The sequence below is a fragment of the Cannabis sativa genome, chromosome 8, assembly GCF_029168945.1.
Source record: "Cannabis sativa cultivar Pink pepper isolate KNU-18-1 chromosome 8, ASM2916894v1, whole genome shotgun sequence".
Classification (NCBI taxonomy): Eukaryota; Viridiplantae; Streptophyta; class Magnoliopsida; order Rosales; family Cannabaceae; genus Cannabis; species Cannabis sativa.
This window is the reverse complement of record NC_083608.1, coordinates 48610597-48626190: the sequence shown is the minus strand read 5'-3', so window position 1 is coordinate 48626190 and position 15594 is coordinate 48610597. Positions and strand designations below refer to the sequence as shown.

Sequence of the window (15594 nt, the reverse complement as noted above, 5' to 3'; positions counted from 1 at the left end):
TCAACCTTCTTGGTTTTCGAGGCTTCCTCTCGGAACCTCTTGATGTAATTTTTCAAAGTCTCGGTGGGTAGTTGCTTGATGTTAGTCAAGGCACTAACTTCCAAATTGACCTTCCTGGCGGCGACAAATTGTCTCCGGAAGTTGGTTTGGAGTTTGTTCCAACATCCCACCGAACCTGGTTCTAGTTTCTTGAACCACTCCTCCGCCGAACCGCTCAGAGTGAGGGGGAAGCATAGGCACTTGGCGTCATTGCTGACCCGCATGACTGTCATGACTCGGTTGAATCGTGACAGGTGATCACTGGGGTCGGAGTTCCCAGTATATGCCGCCATTTCGGGCATTTTGAAGTTTTTAGGGAGCTCCGCCTCCAGGATATGCTTGGCGCAAGGCTCCCGGTCCTCACTGTCCGAGTCGGAGTCATCTCCCTTCTGCCTTCGGGAGACTCGGGCAATATCTTTTCGAAGGCTGGCAAGCTCTGCCATAATCCCTTCGTTTACAGTACCCGAGGAGACTTCGGGTCTGTATCTTTTTTGATCAAGGTGATCCCGTAGGTCACCTTGATTCCCATTGATTTGATTTCTCAAATCAACGGGTGGACATCTCTGTCCTCCTCTTCCTCTACCCCCGGTTCGGTGCACGGAAACGCTCTTTCGGTCCCCTCGATCCTGAGGGCCAAGACTCCCTCTTCGGGGCTTGCCCTCTCGCGGACCTTTCCCTTTAGGGAAATCCGAGCGGACCTTGCGCGGATCCCGCGCCTTTTTCTTCCGACCAGGGGCAGAAGTAGGGTTTTTTGTTTGGTTTTCCTCAGCAGGGTGCCTTATAGGGCTAGGTTCCCTAGGCCTTTGCTGCTGGGAATTAGGCGAAGACGTAGCTGGCTCCTCCTCGAGTCCAGCGGCCATTGCCTTGGGATGCACGTGAATGCCAGCTGCCTCCATGGCTTTTTGCATGGCTAGCATCACCTCATGCATCTTTTGATTTTGCACTTTCTGAGCTTCGATCTCAGCTTCGTGATCGATGGCTTTTTGTCTGAGGAGCACCAGCTCTTGGTAGCTTCCATCATCGTAAGCGTATTCGTCGAGGTGTTCCTCGTGGTTTTCATCTGGAACTTCTTCCTCGGACTCCTCCGCTGCCCTCGAGGCTACATCCTCTTCATTGGGATCTTGAGCGTCTTCTAGAGGGCGAGGGTGACGTGTAGCTCTTGTCTCCACCATTGTTATGAAGTTAAATGCTTGTTGCGAAGCAGCTTTCCTCAGCTCTCAATGAAAGCACCAAAATGTTGACCGAGGTTTTCGGCAACTAATAAAATATGAATATAATAATGAGCTGTAAGAAAGCGAGATGAAGACTTTTTACGTGGTTGGGGCGTTAATGAGCCTTAGTCCACGAGCCACTGATATTTATGGATATCTTTAATACAGATTCTACACTTGGGAGAATGTTTCTCTCTTTAATACAAAGAATGTTCTTGGTGAGTTTTTTCTCTGTTTGCTCTTAAGCAGCCAAGATTCTCCGACCCCATTAAATGAGCTTTGAGGGGGTATTTATAGTGTTTTAGCGGGGCAATCCCTAGAATTGTACTTACACATGTGTCTGTAAGTATCCATAAAGTTGGGCATTTCCGATGAATATACCATGGGTGATGCATGGTCAAATCCCTAGGTGCTGTAGGGTTTTTATGGAGAATGTCCTTTTTGTCTTATGATGGACGTGACTCTTCGCAGAGTAGCCGTCACTAGACTTAAATGATCATTACTGTAGCGCTGCTGTTTGGGGGATGTGCCGTCAGACTTTATTGCGTGTACAGTCCCAACACGCTTCCTCCCATGCAGCATTAAATGCGACTTGATGTCTCGGGAGAGACCTGACACATCCCGGAGTGCCTTTGAGCTATGCTCGCTTCCGGGAGTACCTTGTACTCCGGGTGCATCCTCCTGGACCCGTGCGAGTAACGCTTCCTGGTGTCATTCAAAGACTTAGTAGTTCTTCTCAAGTAATTTGATCCACGTGTCCTTTCCTGACTGGTCCACGTATATTGGGCGATTTTAGGAGCAACAAACATTAATTTAAACGGTAATTAATTTAATTTTGAAAGGCATATACTATACATTTATTTTTTCAAATCAATTATTTGAACACCAAAAGTTAACAACAATAAAAAAAAAATAAAAAAATAAAGATCAGTTTAAATAGATTACATTATTTTTATTTTTTCATTTGACGGGTCACAATTAGATATTTGCAAACTCATCTTTTCTTTAGCTCTTAAAAAAAAAAGGAGCTTAACTCCTTGCCTCATCTTGGACTCTCAACTATAGCATGACTTCTATTAAAAGCAAAAAAAAAAAAACAAAGTTGAGAAATTGAATTTGTAAATAACATTATATGTCTTTTCAAAAAAATAATAATAACAAAAATAAATAAATAACATTATATGTTTAAAATTTCGTTAACCATTCTTAAAAGTTAAAACACTAATAATTTTTTTCATAAAATAATTGAAAAAGATAGATGATAATATTTTTTTAATGGAAGAAAGATGATAATAATCATGATATCTTTTGTTATGTTATACAACACGACAGGATAAATAATGCAAGACACGTGTTCCAGTGTTGGCATGCTGTTTTGTATGAAAAAAAAATAAAAAATTCATTAAAAAGGCATTTTTTTTTTAATTTATTGTATAAATATTTGAATTTAATTTTCATTGCAAATAAATTTTTAATAATATGTAAGTTATAATTTTAGAAATTTTGGAAGAACATAATTTTTAAGTGTTAAGTAAATTGTCACGTGATAATTTTTTATTGGTCTAAGTTATTAAATTTTTATTTTTATAAAAAAAAATAGTTTAAATAAAGGCTAATTAGGATTTTTGCCCCCTCAACTTTGATATGTACCAAATCATGTCCCCTGAACTTTTAAGGTCATTGAAAATGCCCCCTGAACTATTGAGATTGTTAGATTTAAGGATTTTTTTTTTTTTCTAATTTTAGTAAAAAAGTCTAACATGGATAAAAGTTCAGGGAGCATAATTTAGTACATGTCAAAGTTCGAAGAGCATGATTTGGTAAATATCAAAGTCTGGAGAGCATGATTTAGTATATGGACAATCACTGAATTAGTGAAATTAAATGAAATTAGACAAAAGCCTTTAAATCAAACAATCTCAATAGTTCAAGGAAATTTTTAAGAGAAAATTACACTCACCATGGAATGTTAAAAGTTGTTTACTTAAATATGACACTTTTAAGTTTAGCCAATTTATATGACATTTTTTTGTTTTAAGTATTTTTATGGTATTTCATATGCCATATATATGTAAATTAGATTTTCAAAGCCCACATTTAATATTTTTTATTTGTTTAGGCAGTTTTATTTGTCACTGATGTCGAAAAAGTCGCCGGAGTTTGTTGTCGACGCCAGAAAAGTTGTTGGAGTAGCTGCTGGTGGCGAAAAAGTTGCGGAGTTGCTGTCAACGCCAGAAAAGTCATTGGAACTGGCATTGTCGCCGAAAAAAACACCGAAAAAATCATCAAGAAAATGGTTTCTTAAGGAATAAACTATTTTCTTGGTGATTTTTTCGATGGCAATGTCAATTTTGATGACTTTTCCCGCATCGGCAACAACTCGGACAACTTTTCCAACACCAGCAGTTACTCCGATGACTTTTCTGGCACAAACATCAAACTTTGAAAAAATCGTCGGAATTGGCATTGTAGCAGAAAAAATCACCAAGAAACTGGTTTTTTGGTGATTTTTTCGGCGACAACGCCAATTCCGACGATTTTTCTGGCGCTAGCAGCAACTCCGGTAACTTTCCCAACACCGGCAGCTACTCTGGCGACTTTTTCGGCACCGACAACAAACTCCAGAAAAGTCGTCGAAATTGGCATTGTCACCGAAAAAATCACAAGGAAACTTGTTTTTTCAACTTTATTGATGAATAAACCAGTTTCTTGGTAATTTTTCCAGCGACAATGGCAATTCTGACGAATTTTCCAGCATCAATAGCAACTTTGGTGACTTTTTTGGCACCGATAGCTACTCCGGTGACTTTTCTGGTACCGACAGCAAACTTCGGTACTATCAAACTACGATGCCTTTTTCCAGCATTGTTGACAACTCCGGCAATCACTGTAGTTTTATTTATTTTATTTTATTTTTTTAAAAAAATATAAAGCGAATTTTAATATTTTTTATGGTAATTTAAAGTGGCATATCTCATATATGTTAATGTTTTATTTTAAATACCATATTTTTTTATTAAGTTTTCTTATCATATTTATATAAATTAATTTCATTTTTCTCATATTCATGTAAATATTCCAATTTTTAACAGTCAGAAAATGATTTGGTAGATATCAAAGTCAAAATAAAAAATTTAATTAACAGTAAAAAATAAATATTTCAGAATGATATGTGTATTTTAACAATTATAAATATTGTTTCCATTGAAGATACTAAATTTAATATTTATGTTGTAAATTAATTTTTTTTTCTTAAAATTAAAAGATATATATTATCCTTTAGGATATATATTTATGCATTATCGATTAGCATATTATTGAATACAGAAATAAATACTCCACTCAACCTTGGCTCTTTCATTCATTATATATAAAGAGAAAACGAACTAAAATAATATATGATTGGTATAAACAACATGACAATAGGCAAAGGTGTTCCCTTTCTGTATTTGCTGTATTTGGTTTCAGTTTTCTTGGCTGTCCAAGATTGTGTACAGGGACGGCTTTTATCACTGAACAAGAAACCAGACCCTAATGATGCTGCTGCTACTGCTCGTTGGTTGGTCGCTCAAAATTCCTGGGGTGTCTTAAAGTATGTCAATTTCCCTCTCTTTCTCTTTTACTTTATATGGGTCGTCTCTCTTGTATTCTCTGCCTCGTTGGAATTCTGGGCTTTCGATTCATTATATAATTTTGTTTTGTTGCTGATCAAAAACCCATTTTTTTTTTCTTCTTTTGGGGCATCATTTAATTCTGGAATGAATTTTTGTTATTCTACTCTGCTTTGCTTAAGAATGGTTATTTATTCTTAGTTGTTCATAGTTTGATTAATACTTCCCAATTGCCTTATTATCTTTGTTGGAAATAAGCTCTAAATCTTTGTAACTTACAGTTAATTGTTTTAATTTTGTAGTACCATTTCAAGTGACTTGAAAGGAGCACCTTTTGGGTAAGGTTTTCCTTATTCTCTTATATGTTCTTCTTGTTCAGCTTATTTTGCCTGTTTATTGTAAACTTCATCATTAGTTAAAAACCCAATCTTCCCAACCAAAATATATTAACCCTGACATTATTGTGTTAAATAATACTATCCAGGAATGTGGTTTCATTTAGTGATGGGGTACCTGGTAAAGGCAAAGGTGTCCCATATTTCTACTTGACAGCTCTTGATCCAACTGCAAGAGATGCTTTGAAAGATCCAAGGGCTTCACTTACTGTTAGTGAACATACTGTTGGAACTTGTGGTAAGATAGATCCTGAGAATCCCACTTGTGCTAAGTTAACACTTACAGGAAAGGTATGTGATGATGCAAAGAGTTACTTTGTTTGTTGAGACATGTTATGGTGTTAGTGTTAACTTGGTACTTGTAAAATTATGTCAACTCAAAGCTAACTAGCAAAACATTGGGAATGATTTTTCAGTTGAAGTTGATCGATCAAAACTCGGAAGAAGTAGAGTTTGCTAGAAGTGCTTTGTTCTCCAAACATTCAGAGATGGAGGGTAAAAATACTTGTGTATTGCCAATTGGGGTATTTTCTCTTTCTTTTTATCTTTTGGTCTCTAATATTGGGGTATTTGTTTTTGCAGGCTGGCCTAAGTATCACAACTTCCAGTTCTTTAAATTAGAGATTGAGAATATTTTCTTGATAGATTGGTTTGGTGGTCCTAAACCTCTCACTATAGATGAGTACCTTCATCCCAAAATGTGAGTAAAATCATGTTTGGGATACCCTTTTATATGATTAATTATTCACCTTTGGTTGGAAAGTAGAGAGTGTTTATGTTCATTGTACTAATAATAGTTTTTCTTCTTATCAGGAAAGAGATTGCCTTTGGTCTGTGAATTGTTCTCAACTTTTGTATTCTCATTCTGGCTTGTGTGGTTGTGAATTGTGATTAGGATGAAAAATAATGTAAATAATCATGTAATATTGTTTACTTTTCATACAACAAACAGTGCTTCATCTCCATAACTTGACAAAATTGGTATGAAGATGATCATTTGTTGTGGAAAGAAATGATTGTTGTTGTTTATATATATTCCTTCCTATGAAATTGTACACTGTTGTTTTTCATACAGAACTACGACATGTCGTTTCTCGTGAATTGTCCTCTCCTCGACGTCGTTTCACGTTAATTTCTAAAGTAATTATTCCAAACCAAAAATATCTAATAAAATTGTTCAAAAAAATAAAGAATAAAATGTTGGTTTTCATAATGTGTGTGTGTGCTTTTTTAGTTCATTTTTTTTATTTCATTTCATAATTGTATATGTTGTATTTAATTAAAATAATTTATAAATTTTTAAAAAATTTAAATAGTTTTCCTACAATTATATATAAAAAGAATTGAGGTTAAGCTTTTTTTTTTTTTTCATATGCTTACACAAATAAAAAATGTACCAAAACCAATTAGAAGGTGTACTATGAATTAAGAAAAAAAATGTTTTTTTTTAAAAGAAACTTGCATTGATAAAAGAAAATTAGATTTTACGGTCACTACAAAAAATATTTAGTGGAATAGTAGAGAGATAAATAACTATACTGATTGTGGGTAAAGACTTAATTTGTCACATTATGAGCTGTAAAATTACAAGTTCTAAAAGTATTAAAAAAAAACAACCAACAAAATAAAGATAAGTTATTTTACAAAACAAAAGGTAGTTCACAATTTTCCATCTAGAATCCTTACTGTTGATGGTATTGATCACTACCCTAGAGTCGCTCTCCACAATAATAAACTTGCAACCTTTATCCTTTGTCATTTCTAAAGCCAAGCAACAAGCAGCTGTCTCGCCACACTGAGCATCAAAAAATTCCAACCTTGCCATGTTCACCCAAGTCACTTCACTTTGGTGGTTTCCAGCGATAACTGCAATACACATGTTTTCTATATCTACTTTGACATCACAGTTCAACTTGAGTTAATCTTAAGGAGGAGGACATTGTTCATGCAATAAGATCAGAGTAGGAGTAAGGATAAGAGAACCTTGTGAGAGTAATGAATGGAGTCAATCTATTATGAATTTGATAAATTTTCTTATTTTTGATAAATTTCAAAAGGTTTGTAACAAAGTAATTTACTTATTTTTGATAAATTTCACATGAGTCAGGGACAAACAACAAAATAATTTATTATGAACCTATTTTTTTTTAATAAGTGAACCTGGTTATTTATTTTTTTTTTATGGTTAATCTGAAACTATTTTTAGAAATTTTATTTTACTTTTTTACAACCTACCAAACCAAAATTATATCTTCTCCCTTTCAAAAAATAAAATAAAATTATATCTTTTCTCACTCTCATTCTCACTCTCACGGTACACCGGCACCGGCACCGGCACCGTCGACTCCATTACGCATGGGAGAGCAATCTGGTCACGGCAGCTCAGAGACACGCACGGCAGAGTTGTCTTCTCCATCTCCTGTTCCCAACAAATAATTGAGCATTTGAGCAACATCTTCTTTGTCTCTAATTGATTGGTTCAACTTTTGTATCTTCCACAACTCGAACATCTTCTCTGTGATTATTATTATGCACATCACATAAATGTGCTTCTCTGATTTTTGTTTCTAAATTTTCTTATTTTGCTTTTCTATCTCTTGCTCTGTAGGATAATCAGTCCCAACTAAAATGGTGGGATTCCTAATCGAATCTCTTTAGAAAGAAAACAGTCCCTCGTCATCTTCTCTGCTCACTCACACCATTGTCGACACTCATCTCTTGCCACCGTCGTCATTGTTGTCTTTTGTCCTGGTATGTTCTTTATCTCCCTGCCATACAGTTTTTCTTACTTCTTTATCTTTCTCTTTGATGAATTGTTTGAGCAAAAGAGATTTAATTTCTTTTATTTTCTTTAGAAATTTTACTTGGATCGATTCCTGTTTTTAAAATTTGAGGGTTTCAATCCTTTGTTGCAATATTTATACGTTTTAGATTGAATTTATTGTAGGTTTACTTGATTACCGAGATAATTCAAATGATGATAAAATAATCTTTTGAGTAATTTAGATAACATAATTTGATAGAGGGTTTCAAATTTTTTCTTATGCAAATCACATGTTTGAGAAAATGCATCAAAGAAAGCTTTTATCACTTTTTTTTTTACTCATTTACTTTATAGATTGGTTAAACTTGACAAAGTTAATTAAAATGTTTTTGTACTTAAAACTTCATACCAAAATAAGTAGAAAAAAATAATGCATTTGTGTTGAAGTGAGGAGATGAGAGAAACAGTTACTGGAAGTAAAGATAGTAGGGAAACAGTTATTGGAATTTTTACTTATTTGAAGTAACATGATCACATCCTCCAACAATTTTTTAGCAAGAAAATTATTTACTGAACTGCCTTTTCATAACCATTGTGTTCTAAGTACTGAATTTATGGCACTTATAATAGAAACACTATGAAATTCTGAGATTTGGGTTTGAAAGTTTTTGAGATGTTTAAATTTAGTTGATTGTTACGTTAATTTATTGCTTCCACTTTGAATATATTAGGATGATAAGAAAGATAATAGTATACTAAAATCAGAAGGAAAAAAATACATCGGAGCTAGATTGAACGACTTTACCCAACCAGGACAAGTTAATAGTATGTTTTTTCTTATCTGGGCAGGTTACTTGCTATAATTCGACCAAACTGATTGATTTAGTGTTGTACCACGTGAGTAGCATTCCCTCCCTCATTTGTTGAAACCCGAATTCCATGACAGTGTACTGAAAAATGTCAGCCCCTCTAACTCAAGCTCAACTACTCACCCCAACTCTACCGCCAAAACACCCAACTCACCACCCATTTACACTCTTCTTCTCCTCACCGCTGATTCTCACTACCCGCCAGAGTTGGACCTCACACAAATTCATTATCCGAAACTCCAGCTCCAAATCCGAAACCCAAACCATACTACCTAAGTCCGCCATCCAAAGAATTGCCGAGAAGCTTAGAGGTCTTGGCTTCACAGAAGAAGTTCCGAGTCTTGAACTCGAACATGTCGCGAAGTCTTCTGCTGGTGAAATTTTCTTACCGTTGCCAAAACGGTTGGCCAATCATCGTGTTGGTCACACAATCGACACTAGTTGGAGCACGCCGCACAATCCGGTTCCAGAACCGGGAACCGGTACAGGCATTAAGAGGTTTCATGAACTGAGGGACCAAGTGAGGCAGGAGAAGAAGAACAATGAGTCAACGAAGAAGATGAGGGAGCCCACGGTTCCGACGTTGGCAGAGCTAACCTTGACGAGGGCAGAGCTTAGGAGGTTAACGAGATTAGGGATTGAGTTGAAAAAGAAGCTGAAGGTAGGGAAGGCTGGGATTACAGAAGGCATTGTGAATGGGATTCATGAGCGGTGGAGACGATCGGAGGTCGTGAAAATCTTTTGTGAGGATATTTGCAGGATGAATATGAAGAGAACCCATGAATTATTGGAGGTTAGTCCCCCTCTTTTTTTTTTTCTTCAAAATTATGGTTTTGCAATGCCATAATCTTAGGTTTCATAATTGAGAAGGATTTTGTTATTTTGGGGTTCAATTTTGCATTTTTAAAGCATAAAAACTTTACGTATCGGTAATCATATTTCAGTTGTCAGTTTACAATAGTGTAGCATCAATCATTTTAGTTTGATGCCGATGTTTCAGAAAAAAACTGGAGGTTTGGTCGTTTGGAGGTCTGGAAGTAAGATAGTTTTATACAGAGGGACAAATTATAAGTATCCCTATTTTCTTAGCAATAAAATTTCGAGTGAGGAGGCCTCTCATGGTGCATTAACCAATTCACTTAGTGAAGATGATGAATCAAATGAGCCTAGTTCTAGCGTGGATGGAGTAATTTCTATTGAAGAGGCCTCTCATGGTGCATTAAGCGATTCACTAAGTGACGATGACGAACAAAATGAGACTTGGGCTTCTTCTAGTGTGGATGGAGTAGATGCTCAGCTTCCCACAAATAAAAATAAAATGGCTAAACCTGCTTTAGTACAAGGTGTTGGATTACAGAATAGAGTGCGATTTCAGCTGCCTGGAGAGGCACAAATGGCTGAAGAAGCTGACCGCATGTTAGATGGATTGGGTCCCCGTTTTTCCGATTGGTGGGGATATGACCCCCAGCCGGTGGATGCTGATCTTCTTCCTGCTGTTGTTCCTGGATACAGGAAACCTTTTCGCCTTCTTCCGTATGGTGTGCAGCCTAAACTCACAGATGATGAAATGACCACGTTGAGGAGACTTGCTCGGCCATTGCCGTGCCATTTTGCATTGGGTGAGTTGGATTCTAATGCCATAGCTTTAGTTGATACCGTCAACATTTATATAGTTACTTCCATGTCTTTTCAGGGAGAAATAGGAAACATCAGGGATTGGCAGCTTCTATCATCAAGCTTTGGGAAAAATGTGAAGTTGCCAAGATTGCTGTTAAAAGAGGGGTACAGAACACTAACAGTGAACTCATGGCAGAAGAGTTAAAGGTGACCAATAGTTCAAAATAATGTTTAGATTTTTTGTTGTTTTGAGTTGTAGCACCTCAATCTTATTAAACTAGCAAATCCTGGAGGAAAAGAAAAGAAACATAGTAGTATTAAAAATAGAATATCAGCTTCTTTTCACTTGTTCATGTTAGTAGGAAGAATCTTATCCAAATGTATATATGCTAACTTCTTATGTGAACTGCTTTTTGTTGCAGAGTTTGACTGGAGGAACTCTAATTGCACGGGATAGAGAATTTATAGTCTTGTATAGAGGGAAGGATTTTCTACCACCTGCAGTTTCTTCTGCAATAGAAGAACGGAGGAAATATGTAATGCAGGGAAAGAAACTGAGGGCAGAGCACAGCACAGCAGTTACATCTGCACAAGATGAACTTGAGACCACACCAAGTGGTCCAAATGAACATAGTGTGATTCGTGAACAGCGAAAGCTAACATTTACTGAGGACTCTGTCAGAAAAACTAGTCTTAAATTGTCTGTGGTATGGTCTTTTGGGTATTACACTTGATTAATGCATATCTCTTTTGGGCTACATATGTATTAATCTCTTGAACACACAGGCCTTGGAAAAGAAAGCGAAAGCAGAGCAACTTCTAGCTGAGCTGGAGAAGGCAGAGTTGTGCCAAACTCCTGAAGCAGATAAAGAGGGTATAACTGAAGAAGAAAGATATATGCTGAGGAAGATTGGTTTGAGAATGAATGCCTTCCTACTAATGGGTGAGTCAATATGATGAAGTGGCTCCAGTCTAGTCGAGGTTCAAATATTGCTTGCTTTAGAGTTAATTATATTGAACATCAAGCCTTTATCATAATGATAGCTTTCCTCAAAGAGGGTCCAATAATCATTTTTCGCACATACTCAGGTAGGCGGGGTGTTTTTGATGGAACAATTGAAAACATGCATCTTCATTGGAAATATAGGGAACTAGTGAAGGTTATAAGTAATGAGAGAAGCTTGGAAGCTGTTCACCAAGTAGCGCGGACCTTAGAGGCTGAAAGCGGTGGGATATTAGTAGCAGTGGAAAGGGTGAGTAAAGGCTATGCAATAATTGTGTATCGGGGAAAAAATTATGAGCGGCCTGCCACTTTGAGGCCTAAGACACTTATGAATAAGAAAACGGCAATGAAACGCTCTATTGAGGCACAACGTCGTGAGGTAAGTCATCACATTTTGTATGCTTATTTGAAAAGTAGATGCCTCCTATAGCTCTTAGTAGTCTTCCAAGATATCTACTTCACCTTTTGTTGATTTTACCTGATTTGATCATGCAGTCGCTGAAACTCCATGTTTTGAGAATCAATAAACATATAGATGACTTAAAGCTTAGAATGGTGAGTTCTATCACTATCTTTTCTTTTTAAATTTTCCTCTCTTTTTGCTCAGTACCTTCTGTACATAAACTTTTGAAACCCAGGTTAAAGAGAAGGAAGTCAATGACATGGACTCGATTGTTGAATCAGATTCAAGTAATGTGGTGAGGCACTCATCTTTCAGTTGATTTATGCCTGTTTGAACCATATAATGTTTCTGGTTGGAAAAAACTTAATTTTATGATATATTTTAGGTCCTGGATAGGGTGAATGAGATAGACTCAGCTGACAGTTTGATGGTTGATGCTGAAGGGAAGCATGGTTTTGTCTCTCTTCCCACAACTTCTGGGGAAGGTATTGTTGCGGTAAGATATATATCACATTTCATTTTACCGTTAAGAATTTCTTAGTAGACATTTAGATTACTAGGCTTAAACTGGGGAATTCTATCACTTTCTTTATTTTTCTGCTTGCTGTTTTAGAATTTTTTTTCTCCCTTTTGCTTAAGTATCTTTGTGCTTTTATATTTAGGAAAATGAAGTCATTAAAAAGAAGTCAGTCGGTGATTCAGATTCAAGTAGCTCGGTGAGGCACTCATATTTTTGTTAACTTATGCTTGTTTGAACCAGTTAATGTTCCTGGTAGGAATAAATTTACAACTGATATGATATAGGTTCGAGATAAGGTGAATGAGACCGAATCAGCTGAAAGTTTGAGGTTTGATGTTGAAGTCAAACATGATTCTATCTCTTTTCCAACAACAAAAGTGGAAGAGATTGTTGGGGTAAGAGAATACTTTAGCTTATAGATAAATGATTTTGAATCAGAAAAAAAATTATTTAACCTGTTTCAATTTGGTTTTGTCTTCACATCTGATAAATTTGTACTGATATCGAGGAGTGTTATGTTTAAATTGATATCTTTGATTTCCATTGTGACGATTCATTTTATGTGGATTTCAGTCCAAGGGAATGAGCCACACTCCTGATGCTGATGCCTTGCAACATTGTAGTTCTGATACCAAAGCAATAGATTCATTTACAGACAAAAATGAACTGGAACCATCAGTTCCAAATAAGGTAGAAAATGGATTGAATGAGATGCCCTCTACAGCTATACAACTTTCCAACAGAGAGAGGCTTCTTCTCCGGAAGCAAGCCCTTAAGATGAAAAAACGCCCTGTGATTGCTGTAGGTAAATAGTTCTAGCTCAGTCATTGCTTTTCTGCTCTCCCTTGTTACAAATTTTGCTATTGATTCATACAAGGGTTGACTTATAAGAGCTCATCACATATCAATATTTTTATCAGGGAAGAGCAACATTATAACAGGCGTTGTTAAAACAATCAAGACTCACTTTCAAAAGCACCCACTTGCTATTGTGAATGTGAAAGGCAGAGCAAAAGGAACTTCAGTACAGGAAGTCATTTTCATGCTTGAGGTCTGAACTCTTAACTCCTAGTGATCATATTTTTCCTAAAAGAAAACATGCTAATCTTTATTCTATTGACAAACTCATCCCCCGAAGAGAAAAAAGGCTAACAAGATATGGGATTTTCTGTTACTTTCAGCAAGCAACAGGCGCAGTTCTAGTCTCTCAAGAGCCTAGCAAAATCATACTTTACCGAGGTTGGGGCGCAGGGGGCAGTTACGATCAATCTGGTAAGAAGAACTGGAATGATGCAAATGCAAGGAGAAAACTTGGAACTCAGCTTGGTGTGTCTCCTGAACTCTTGGCAGCAATCAAAACAGAGTGTGGATTTGAGTCTCAAAACAGGGAAGACGACTCAACTCTATAGCATTCATTTTAACACAAGTAAAAATTGGTTTGTTGCTGCTTATAACTTCGGTATGCCCATTTTCGCCGTTGAAACACAATTGCCTGGACTACATACTGTTCTCTATCTCTTTCAGGTACTATCCTTGAGGTTACAAAATACAAAATACAAAATACAATGTTCATACTTGTATCAGTAAATATAATTATTTAGACTAAGATTAATACTTAATTGTATGTTACCAATGAGGATGAGATGAGAATGGCCATATACTAATGCATTGGTTATTCATAAGCTGGAGTCGATCAAATTACATAAATTTAACGTAATTAAATATACCTTTACAACCAATAAAAACTACCCTTTGTAGAGTCGATTGTTATGTGTATTTTTCCTTTATTTTTAGGAGAAGAAGAAGATAAGCAATAATGGGAGATAAAGAAAACGAATTTCATAACTTGGGGAATTGAGCTTTTTGCATTCTTGTGGTCTGGGCCAGTGGCCTTTGCCACGTCTTCATCAGTGTTATTACCAATTCTGTCATAGCCTGTTTTTTTTTTATCAAAGCATTAATAATTAATAATAATAAATAAAAAAGAAAAATAAGTTGCAGGCTTGACGACAAGATAGAATGAATCAAAAAGTGTAAGAAACTCCAAGTCAAAAACACAAATCGAGGAATTTACATATTAGAGAGAATGTTTAATAACAAGTATATCATCTATCATTATCATAAACAATACAAACACCAATTTAGAGATGGGAATTTCGGGAAAAGAAAAAAATAAAATAAATGAAAGATACAAGAATAGAATAACTTGAAAATATTAGAAAAGTTTAGTCAATAAATGCATCAATGCCTTTTTGAATTTTTGTTTGATTAAAAGGTAAGAGAAATCTTAAAAGCAATTAAAGATAAGGTTAGGTTTATTGTGAGTTTGCTAGAAAGCAGCCAGCCATGGACCCTTGATTTTGTGCCCAAGGTAAAGTGATCCTTTTTTCTTCTACTAGCTAGCACGGTCACCAAAAAGTTACTTCTTTTCATTTTCACACATATGTATGAGACCTCCAACCTCCAACTTTTTCAAAATCATCATTGTTATAGTTTTTTCTAACAATTTACCACTACAAATGCTACAGGGAATCCAAACTTATTAAGTCTCCAATATTTTAAATTTTGAGCATTGTCATACTATTAGCTACTTGTGGTGTATTATTATAATAAATTATATGACTCGATACTTAATTATACCAATAGCGTTATTATATCTTGTAAAATACTATAAAGATCATGAGTATTTTTTAGTATATTTTTTTATGAATTTAATAATTATTATAAAAAATTATCAATCTTTATTAAAGTCTCATGCATATATATTTGATCTACTTAATAAAGTAAGAACAATCTTTCCCTAACAAGCTAATTTTATTATATTGAGTTAGGTCTAATGACTTTCATAATATGACATTGGTTCAGTTTTGTAATATTGGGTGCCCTTAATATTGATTTATTCACAATTATTTAGCATGTGCGGATTAGCATCCCACATTATATAGCTAGTAATATATACTTATTTACTTAAAGAGTATAATCCTCTCTTAATAATAAGTTTTTTGTTAACACTATTAAAAATATATTTTTAGTACCTTTTAGTTATAATATATAAATTTTTTGTGATTAAAATATGATTTTTATTTAAATACAAATTATTATTAATTTAGTTTTAGACACAATAAATATTATGATTTAAAATACATTTAATTTTAGTTACAT

At 35.3% G+C, this 15594-nt stretch overlaps 2 protein-coding genes across 4 annotated transcripts; both read left to right on the top strand.

The window, feature by feature from the left end:
- The first annotated feature begins 4548 nt into the window (after window positions 1-4548).
- On the top strand, window positions 4549-6357 carry LOC133030015 (uncharacterized). The gene is made up of 6 exons (XM_061102194.1): window positions 4549-4842; window positions 5164-5199; window positions 5346-5547; window positions 5673-5751; window positions 5839-5956; window positions 6070-6357. The coding sequence occupies exons 1-6, from the start codon at window positions 4649-4651 to the stop codon at window positions 6092-6094; spliced, it is 654 nt and encodes a 217-aa protein (XP_060958177.1). The 5' UTR covers window positions 4549-4648; the 3' UTR covers window positions 6095-6357.
- Window positions 6358-7459: 1102 nt separating this feature from the next.
- Window positions 7460-14111, top strand: LOC133030014 (CRM-domain containing factor CFM2, chloroplastic). 3 transcript variants are annotated; one of them, XM_061102192.1, is made up of 16 exons: window positions 7460-7733; window positions 7865-8007; window positions 8870-9682; window positions 9890-10508; window positions 10583-10713; window positions 10929-11213; window positions 11293-11449; window positions 11596-11888; window positions 12005-12064; window positions 12148-12207; window positions 12298-12408; window positions 12575-12628; window positions 12717-12827; window positions 13006-13237; window positions 13353-13483; window positions 13614-14111. In XM_061102192.1, exons 3-16 carry the CDS (start codon window positions 8978-8980, stop codon window positions 13839-13841), a joined length of 3177 nt encoding a protein of 1058 aa, XP_060958175.1. In that variant the 5' UTR covers window positions 7460-7733; window positions 7865-8007; window positions 8870-8977; the 3' UTR covers window positions 13842-14111. The 3 variants fall into 3 exon arrangements, with proteins under 3 accessions (XP_060958175.1, XP_060958174.1, XP_060958176.1); XM_061102191.1 differs by having other exon boundaries at window positions 7460-7744; XM_061102193.1 differs by lacking the exon at window positions 7460-7733 and having other exon boundaries at window positions 7759-8007.
- The last annotated feature ends 1483 nt before the right edge of the window (window positions 14112-15594 follow it).